This window comes from Clytia hemisphaerica, unplaced genomic scaffold (genome assembly GCF_902728285.1).
Source record: "Clytia hemisphaerica strain Z4C2 unplaced genomic scaffold, Clytia hemisphaerica genome assembly, whole genome shotgun sequence".
NCBI lineage: Eukaryota > Metazoa > Cnidaria > Hydrozoa > Leptothecata > Clytiidae > Clytia > Clytia hemisphaerica.
This window is the reverse complement of record NW_027103528.1, coordinates 2,409,054-2,419,452: the sequence shown is the minus strand read 5'-3', so window position 1 is coordinate 2,419,452 and position 10,399 is coordinate 2,409,054. Positions and strand designations below refer to the sequence as shown.

Below are 10,399 nucleotides of genomic sequence, written 5' to 3'. Positions count from 1 at the left end.
AGTTTGAAGTTCACATATAAAAAGTTTAAAAAACATTTTTGGAAGGGGATCGATTAGTATAACACTGTGAATGAACTGTGGTGTGGCTTATTGAGTGAAAAGAGAAATGTCGTCCAACGAAAAAATTGTCGTTATTGACGTGACCTCTTTACAAGAATGTAATACTGAAACGTTGAAATGCAGCGAGAAAATTAAAGCCGAAAGTACACAAAAATGTGACGAAAACAGTACCGAGTGTAAACCAACTTTCAACGACTTGTCAACGACAAAAAACGAGGATTTTGAGGAATGCAAAGAGAATCGAGGTTGTCAACAAGATCGAAATGGAAGTTTCAAATTCTCCACAACAACTTATTGTGGTACATGTCGGAAGGTGTTGGAAGCAGATTTGGTAGATGGACAGTGCGAGAAATGCAATAGGAACATTATGCATGAACTTTCAAAAGATGATACTCTGAGTCAATTACAAATTTCTGTTGATAATCTGGATGGCTGTAGCGAGCAACCAAGTCCCGCTAAATCAACCACAACCACCATTAGCGCTACAGCAAGTGAACGTACATGTCGGATCTGTTTGGATAATATAGACCAAGGGGACTTGATAGCACCATGTAAATGTTCAGGATCTACAAAATATGCTCATGAAAGTTGTATGTTGAAATGGTTTTTCAAATCCAGTAAAAAGTCGTGTGAAGTTTGTCTTGGAAATGTCAATGTCAAACCTATCGGATTCAAACCTTTTCAAGAGGTATGTCGTTATTCGAAAAATTATTTTTTTATTCTATTTTTTCAGAGGGGCCTAACAATTCATGATATTTATTACGAAATGTTTTCTACGGAAATACTCCAGTTTGGCAAATTTTAAAATGTTTTCTCTAAATTGTTACTACAGGTAAAAACCGGGCGTTGTCGTGTTAAATCTCGTCATCTCTAAATAACTAAGTATGTGAAATGTGAGTTGGTGAAAACTTAAAAAAAATAATTTTAGCTTTGTATCAGAGCTCCAATCAGAGGGTCGTCGTTAAAATTTATTCATCGTCAGGAGTAAAATTATAAAATGCCATTTTCGGCTTTTTAAAAATGGTTTTTGATTGAAGTAAAATCAAATTTAATAGAAGCTTGTTAGAGAAAATGGCTACGCGTGGTTTTCTTAATATCGTGCCATAAAAATTCTATTGTGGTCAAAATTTGCTTTTGTCAATCAGTAATAATTGCGAAAAAGAAAAGTCATTTCAATGCTATAATATGAAAGCTGAAAAACAAATTGGTCCCTGAACAGCGCGACAAAAATCTATGGGATGACTACCCATTATACTTCAAGAGTCGTCTAACTAGAATATAATTGGAAAGAAACTTATTTCAGACGCCTACGAAATACGGAAAAATTCCTTTAAAGTCTAATCTTTGCTGAAATAGAAATATTTCGTTGGGATTCGTATTATTCATCAAGAGGAGATTTCGAAAATCCTCCTACTCACATTATATTATCATTTGTTTTTCAAGACAAAAACAAAAAGTCAATATTTTATTCAAATAAAAACGATTTCAAGTATTATACTTGTTCACAACAAGAAAATCACTTGAACTGAAATATCGATCCACTTTTACGAAATCTCACCAGAAGAATAAGATCCTTTTCATTACAGTAACTCACAAAGTAAACTTTAAAGTTATTTGTTCAAATATATACCTAAGTGTTAATGGCGTACGAGCACAACATTTCAAAATATTTTCCTGCAGATTTCAAAAAAATACCTTAAAAGATAGACGATAGTGGATATAGAATCTTCTAGAGTTTAGAGTTTCTCTAAAAATATCTCACATGATCTCGCCTCCAAAATTTGGTCAAAGTTTTGTTCCCAACGGGAAAAATGCCCTACAATTTCAATCCCACTGGAAAAAATTGCAGTTCAAAACTATCCCACTATCCTAGCTGGGAACAATAGGATTTACACGTGTTTTTTATAAGAACATTCAAAATATTTGAAAGCCTTCAGATGTTCTTAAGTTTTTGAGTTTTAAGCCTAAAAATGTTCTTAACTTGTTCTTATTTTTACCATTTTGTGAATATTTCTGTCCATTTTTTAAAGAAAATAGGCGGTGGTGTTTTTAACTTGTTCTTTATAATATTTTGGACATCGAAGCCTGATGTTCTTATATAGTTCGTTCTTATAAAAAAAAGCTTATAAGGGGAATCGGAGATGTGATCATACGACCATACATATTGGAAGTCAAGGTCATACATAGACTTCCTCTTGTAGGATAAGTCAACATTAGCAAGCTTTTCACCAAAGGATTAGAGTACGATAGCATCAGACCATCCCAGATATCTCTCTCAACACAAACAAACAAGGAAAGAACTGATTGGATTAGAAGCACATTGAAAATCAAACTGTCTTAGCACATAGGTGATAATCAGTGGTAAACAAAGTTAAAACACAAATCAAGTTTCGAGAATTTGAAATTGAGAGTTTCCGTAAATTTAAAATCCTAGCCTTTTTTTAAATGGTTGTCTTATAGGGTAATGAAAGGAATTTTTATTGAGTCAATATCAGATCCACTTCCTTCTAGGATGTAAGAACTGATTTTTGCAAGAACTAAATTATAGAATCATTTCTTTTCATTGCAATAATGAGGCTTAAAAATGCAAAACGAGGGCAATTTTAAGAACTACGTGACCTAAGGCCGGTCTCCACTTTCGCGCGAAATGAGCGACAGTTTTTTTCTTAACCTTTTTTGCCTGAAGAAAAGATTACGTCATAAAAAAGTTTCGCGCGAACAAAAAAAAGTTGAAGGAAGTTCTACTTTTATCATCCGTTACGTCAATTTCGACCAATGGAATTGCTTCATTTTTCAACCGACCAATGACCTTACAAAAACGTCAAAAGTTTTTGCTCATGTCGCGCGAAAGTGGAGACCGGCCTCTAGTTAGCTTAATTTTAAGCAAAGATTAAAATGTGGAAAACTAGGGTAACGAAGGAAGAACTTAAAACATCCCCCAAAAAAGATCTGAATAATTTATAAGAAGCTACAAAGAAATGCGTGGTATGTGTGGCATTTGGATAATGTACCAAAAAGAAGAAGGATTCAAAAACACCAAAACCCACGTTTTCAAACGTATGCAAGAAAACCTTCCCTTTCGCAAGGTTTTAAGGAGCCAGAAGCGGAGGAGAAAAGGGTAGAAAATATTACCCTTTTTCATCTGTTTTGAGTAAGAAGCTGAAAAAGTGTTAAAAGAAGGGAGGCTCTTACCACGCACCTAATACCTTTTCATTAAGGACCAGTTATATAACTAAATAAAATAGAATTCAATGAAAAACTTTACATCAGAATAAGAAATTTACTCGAAAGAAAATGGAATGTTCCATAAAGAATAATCTTGCGAAAAACTAATTCTTACACAAAATAAAGTAAAGTAAATCCATGGTCAACAAATGGTATACAGTCACTTGTAATCTCATTTTACCGTATGTTAAGATATAAAATCAGAGACTCAAAATTAATTTTTTTTCTTTCTTTTTAGTGGCGTTTACCGGACAGCGGTTGTGATTTCATCGTCTACTTATTCGGTTTATATTTCCTCATCATGATCGTTTTCACCGGAATGATCACGTGGATTGCTACGCAAGGTTGTATCGCTCCCGTTTGTGTTACGTTATACACCGTATGCGCCGTTGCTGTGTTCTATTTTTTCTACTGCTGTGGGTGCGTGGAGTATTCACGCCGCTACTGGAGGGCGTTATTATCCGTTAATAAGGTATGGCGTATTTATGGGCGGGCTGATAGTCTAAAAAACTTTAAGCATCAAGTTAAGAAGGGTGATTGCAAGACACCAACGAATAATATCTTAACGTCCAATAAAAACGAACCTTTTGTGATTAATATTGAGACGAAATTGACGGCACCGATTGAAGTATGCGCCGAAGCCTCCTCATCTAGTTTACAAGAAGACAATAATAATTTGAATGCGGTACCGGATGATTCGATGGGCATTGATAATGTTGCTATGGAAATTGAAGATATGGAATGCACATGTGCAAATAATCAAGATGGTAGCAAAGCAACAGTATGATATTTTTAGAAAAATGTTTTTCAAGTGATTGTTTGATTTTCTAGTTCCTCTTTTCGCAAAAGCTTAGAACTATCCCTATGTTAGTACATTACTGTCGGGATTATTGAAGATATTTCAGATCTAGTTCTCAACATAAAATATGCTCTGTCACTCACAGTGTTTTCAGCACTAAGTGCATTATTTGTTTAAATGACTATTATATAGTTTTATTTTATTTCACTTATAAAATTTCAAATTTTATTTATTTCGTTTTATGATTTTTATTGAAGTTATTTAGCCACCACTTTTTCATACTAACCCACTTTTTACATATCAAGTTTTTTTATTTGTATTGATGTAAATAGTCGACGAAAATTTTTACTTTATGAAATAATTTGTACAAAAAAATATGAAAATTATGTAAAAATAACCATTCAACATAAAAGGTCTTTTTTTTAACATTCCTTTTTGTTATGAGAGTATGTTTATCTTAGACCTTGAATAAATTCCCTCGAAAACAAATAACAAACAGAGACCCGAGGAAAACATATACCAGAGATTACCCACAAAACTGACGAGAAACGATTGAATAGATTTATAATAACGTTGTCGAAATTCGCTATTCATGATATGCAGCATTGCGATGTCTTCTATTCTTACACTGCATCACGAACCCAATAGCTGATTGTTTGTAGGTGACGTATTGACTAATTTTACGTCACATACAACCAATCAGCTGTTGGTTCTATGGTGTGATACCGAAAACATTGCAGTGATGCATATCATGTATACCAAAAACGTCCTTAGGCTCTAATAAAAATATACTTTGCAAAAAAAAACATTATCAGGGCGATGATGATCTTCAGAAAAGTATCCAGATTTAAGAAAATATATTTTTGGGATAATTTTAAAAGGTTCTTGGATTTTAGTCAAACAGTGCGAAATATTCTGTGTTTTGAAATGCTGGAAATTTATATCTTTTCGTTATAAAAATTGAAAGACCTTTAAAAATGAAGGCCATAAAATTTTAGAAGTCAAATATCACAAAAATATTCTGAAGAAAAAAAATTCTAAACTTTCACCTAATAAATATATGTAAAATACATTTTCATCTTTAGAATTAGTTCTTTTTTCAAAATCACTATTAGAATTTGCCCTATAATCATTTAAAAGCGCAGTTCAAACTCAGTGAGAGGATTTCAAAGTGATGAAATCTCCTCCCAAACATGCAAGCTCTTTTAATGAATATCTGAGAAGAACTTTTCTTTCTGTTGAAATCTCAAGGGTGTGTATATGCGTGTGTAAAAAATATTTCACAACTGAAATTGGGAAAAATTGATCAATCGATTATAGAAAATCACTCAGGGGCCATCAAGATGGAGAGAAAGTGACTTTCACAAAAGAATTCATGATAGAAACATGGCTACAAAAAAACTAAAGCTATCTACAATTACAAAATCATTCATTATTTTTTTCATATCTAAAAATACAGCCATGGGCTAAATTAACAAACGAGCGAACAAAAAACAAAAACTAACGAACAAATGAGCGAACTGAACGGACACAGAATTAAACAGATTTCAAATCCACATCTAACTGCCAAAAACCATAAAAATTGTTGGAAACAGAAAAATGTGTTTCCCTAATAGCCACCTCAGCAGAATGAAAAGCCTTTGGATAGCTGTTACGAAACACTGAATGCCACTATACCACCATACCACGAATAATGACAGGATTCAAGAAAACGATACAAAATTTAAAAAAAAATCACTTACAGAATCCAGCAAAAACTTGAAAAGTTCATACCAGTCTGTTTACAAAGGCTAAACATTAGTTAGTGTCCCATGTATAGTCTAATAATTTCATTACTTGTTCGTACAACGTGAACACGAAAGCAACATCGAAACATACACGTCCCAGACGCGGGATAGTACCTTTGTAAAATCTGAAAAAGAAAAAAAAGATCCTGAACGAAATCCATTAGGAGTGTGATGGGTGATTCTTTGTCAAAAACACTGAATCTTAAAAATGTGAGGGTAATTTATGGTGGTGATTAAGGGGATTTTGAACATATGGCAAGAGTATCGAATGTTAACGTTAATAAGGAAAATAATCTTTAATTTTTTCAGCAGCAGCTCATTACATTGAATACTTTAATCGTAGAAATTTTAGCGAGACTAATTTTAGCGTATATTAGCGAGTCGGTAAAATCTTGATTTTTTTTTGGATTTATTTTAGCGAATCACAATTTCAAGAAATTTCGCGTGGATAAATTTAGTTAGCGAATACTCGTATTACATTATTGATTTAATTCGTTTTCTAGCATTTCTTTGCACTGAAACCCTTTCTTTTGATAAAAAATGTATCAAGGCAATATAACCAGAAATTTCGCGTGGATAAATTTTAGCAACCTGTCGATTCGGCGTGATTTAGCGAGATTTGTTTTAGCGAAAATAGGGAAAACTCGCTAAAACGCTAAAATTAGTCTCGCTAAAATTCCTACGATTAAAGTAATGGTTTCGGTTAAAATATAATGTCTACAATGTTCAAGAATAATGACCAAGATAATCACCAGATGTAATGGGAAATCACTTTTTTAGTTTATATCCAATATTAAAAGAATAACATACGCTAGTGCTCCTTCTTCAGCCCATGTCTTTTTCACACAATCCCATGTGTTCTTATATCTATTTGCTTCCAAACCCTATAAAGAAAAAACAATAGCAATATTCAACGTTGAAAAACTGTTGAACGTGTTACTATGTAACTGGTGTAACTTCAGCATCTTTTAAATTATTCAAAGGCACAATACACCTTTTCGACCGTAGCCGCGCGGCCAGGCGCGTGCCACTTAATTATTTAATTATCCCCCTAAACTCGATCCAATCCTTTTTGACACCTTTTTTTATTGTCCATAAGTGTGAAAAAAGGACTGCAACCGTTTTAGTGGGACAAACTAACGAAAAATTTCATGGACCAGAGTGCGTAAAAATTATCACTTTTTAAATGAAGATGAAAATGAGGTAAAACTTTTCACGAAATTAAAAGTCAATATTAATTGTTTCGATTGATTTCTAGCGCTTATCCAGAAAAAAATAGCGAAATAAAGCGAAAGAACAAGTGAAAAGAGATAAAAAATTGGTATAATTTCTGACGTCAGAAATAAAAAATGAGAGAAATGATGTCAACGCATTGCATTGTTCATTTTCCTTTGAAAAAGTGACGTCGCAATGAATTTTCTTAACGACGGGCAACTCTGGACAGTGTAGGCCCGTCGTCATGCGAAAAGAACCAATTGCATTGCGCAAAAAGCCGTGTAGCCCGAATCGAAAAAGTAACCGGTTAACAACATTTAATAGAGAATTCAGCAAAGGAATATACCTGCATGCGAGTTTTAACAACATCGATTGGTGTATTACCAAACACGCTGGCAGCTCCAGCTAATCCTCCAATAGCAAAGGTGCGAACCATGCCTATTTCTTTTGTGTTGTCCCCATCTTGTAACCAAAGCTTCATGTTGTTATAAACAAAAAATCGAATGGCTTGGTTACTACCCTGTTTCAAAATGGTAGCCGTTAAACCTTGGTACGTACCACGAATACCTAAGGACGAAAAAGATTATATAATTTTTTTTTCAACCCTCGTATTACAATCTAGAGCCATGAAATTAGACTTTCTAGACAAGGTTTGTACTAAACTAGATCATTGATAAAGGGAAGGATAATAAGAGCATTTTTCATTGAAAAACAGGGGGGTCAACATCCAGATACCAGACCCATAGCCGGGTGGTGGTGTCTTTTTTTCCTTTAAAAGTCTGAAAAGTCAAGTTGGTATTGATAGGGGTGGGTCCCTCTTTTTTTAGAAAAAAGAGTTATCCTCAGTTGGTTTTGATACCAAAATAGGGGGTGGGTACCCCTTTTTTTAAATAATATGATTCAGAAAGTTGGTATCCATATCAAAATGACAGCAAAACTTTCCTAATTTTTGCCCTTATAGCTAGAAAATACCCCGGGGTACATATCAGTCTAAACAGGTTTCAATTGGATTTGTTTTAGCTTTGGAGTATAATGACTGCAAATAAGTAATAAGTATAAATGACTTTGAAGTTTGTTTATTTTGGACTTTTTCGATATTCTCAAGTTTTATTTTTGATCAAGCCTGAAGCAAAAACATTTTTTCTGTGATAGCATTTGGTAATGAATGAATCTATTATGTACTAATAATAGTTTCTCTTAGTTTATGCACATCAATTATTATATTCAGATAATATTGATTCAGATTGATTTTGCTAGCTCCATTGGGTTTGTTTTTATTATATTGTCAGTTTTCAGTCATTTTCTATTTTAACATATGACATTTTTTGTGTTGTTTTGAAGAAAGAGTTTTCAAAAATGAGTTTTTTTGAAGTTTCTCTTAGTACCCTGTTTGTGTGGGAGGGGTATGGGTCCCCTTTAAACAGCTTTAAGCTCAAATTTGTCAGATTGGTATTAGTACTAAATTAGGGGGTGGGTCCCATGATATTTTGTCAAATTCAAAAAGTCATGTTGGTATCGATACCAAATTAAGGGGGTGGGTCCCCCCTTTTTCTGAAAATTATGATTTTCAAGTTGGTATCGATACCAATTTTGGGGTGGTGGTGTTAACTTAGTTCAAAAGGTCAAAAGTCAGGTTTTTGGGCTATGGGTTGGTATTATAAATGTTGACCCCCCCTGTGAAAAAAGTTTCTCATTTTCCCTAAGCTGTTGAGCAGATGTATTGAGAAATTCCACCGGTAGCTGCTCCCGATTCTAAAAGGTGCGAAACAATACTACTAGGTGAGCTTTTTGTTATATTGATTTTGCTATTATATAATTAAAATCATACCGTCTGTTTTGACGATGGTGTAAACGCCGTGGAAGAATCCTCTGTATTTTGGGTTAGCTTGGGTTTGGTCGTGGATAAATTTTACTTTCACCGTCTCCATAGGACAAACAATCAGGATAGCTTCTGCAACTCCTGCCCCTAGACCACAGGTTAGGTTTCCAACCTGTGTTAGTTTGCCGTTTGAGTCTGCCATTTGGTTTCTCAAGTATTCATACATGGAAAACCTGAAAAGTTGAAAGATTAAAAGAATAATTCATCTTTATTTGGGAAATTCAACGAAAATATGTAGTCCTTCGAATTGAAGCGCTCAAAGTCGGTGGTTTTGCAAATATTTGGAGGTCAAATTGTAGTATTAGAATTTTATTCTAGTAACCACTTAGATTACTCAATTCTACGATGTACAAAAGGCTGTATGAATATGCAGATATACCAACAAGAAGGATTGATCTGCAAAACTTTAATTGGCTGTAAAGTAAATTTACCTAATAGAAGCTTTGGGTATCGATCCATATAAAAGTGAACTCAACCCACGATAGAGTCCAAAGAATCCAAATTCTTTGACTGTAGTTCGTGCACAGTCCCATGGTCCTTTGTATTTTGGAAATTCAGCACGCGAGTCTAATTGTAATTGTGTTTTGACATATTCTGTTGGAAATGTACAGCATATTTCCAGACCTCCAGCAATCCCACCTTAAAATTGAAGGAAGATACCAAGGCTGATTTATACCAAATATAATAAGGTTTCAAAATAACAATGACCTTGAGTGAATGTCTCAAATGAGGAGTGCCATCACAACAAACATGATAATCTAGTTCGCTTGCAAATTCTTAGTAGTAGAATCGTTTTTATAATAATTAAAAATATTTTTAAATTAGGTCATCATTTTGTTGAATGTTTGCAATCATATATGTATTGTCTATTGGATTCAAACAGGATTTGAATGGAACAAAAATCCCAGACAAAGAATGTTTACCTGCAAGGACAGCTTTCACTGGATGTTTCTTTCGTGCAGCTCCTGTAGCTGCAGCCATCAAGTGTGGTCTTTTATAAAGCACTGACGTCCCATTGTCTTTTGGATTCATATTTCTTTTTTAAAATCAATTCTTAATTTTGAACTAAAATTATCCAACATTCTTTATGATGGCTAGTCTCATTCAAGTCAAAACAATCCGTGGGTAATTTTCTAAAGCCTACCCCTATATAACATGCAGCCAAAACAAAACAGGAAAATTTTTAATGAAAAAAGGGTGCTGGGTATGTGCGGACGATAAGGGTTGGGTTTTGCACCGTCAAAAGTCTCTCTAAGGGTCACAAAAATCAGAAAATTTCAAAGTAGTCCCTCTAACGGTTAGAAAATTCAGGATTTTTAGGAACTCTTTTTGATTTTGAGAGAAAGTTTTTCAAAAAAAATCTCTCTAAGGGACACTTTTTCACTTAATATTTGGTCTCTCTAGGGGTCTAAGCAGGCCCTGTCAGTACATACC

The 10,399-nt window shown here is 33.9% G+C and overlaps 2 protein-coding genes across 2 annotated transcripts; one reads left to right on the top strand and one right to left on the bottom strand.

Annotated features, from left to right (window-relative positions):
- Window positions 1–4,492, top strand: LOC136799538 (E3 ubiquitin-protein ligase MARCHF4-like). The gene is made up of 2 exons (XM_067056257.1): window positions 1–748; window positions 3,524–4,492. The coding sequence occupies exons 1-2, from the start codon at window positions 107–109 to the stop codon at window positions 4,070–4,072; spliced, it is 1,191 nt and encodes a 396-aa protein (XP_066912358.1). The 5' UTR covers window positions 1–106; the 3' UTR covers window positions 4,073–4,492.
- A 512-nt stretch (window positions 4,493–5,004) lies between these two features.
- Window positions 5,005–10,051, bottom strand: LOC136799537 (tricarboxylate transport protein, mitochondrial-like). Its single transcript, XM_067056256.1, has 6 exons — window positions 9,889–10,051; window positions 9,397–9,604; window positions 8,915–9,138; window positions 7,433–7,653; window positions 6,682–6,755; window positions 5,005–5,996 (listed from the first exon to the last, which is right to left on the bottom strand). The coding sequence occupies exons 1-6, from the start codon at window positions 9,995–9,997 to the stop codon at window positions 5,882–5,884; spliced, it is 951 nt and encodes a 316-aa protein (XP_066912357.1). The 5' UTR covers window positions 9,998–10,051; the 3' UTR covers window positions 5,005–5,881.
- Between the last annotated feature and the right edge of the window lie 348 nt (window positions 10,052–10,399).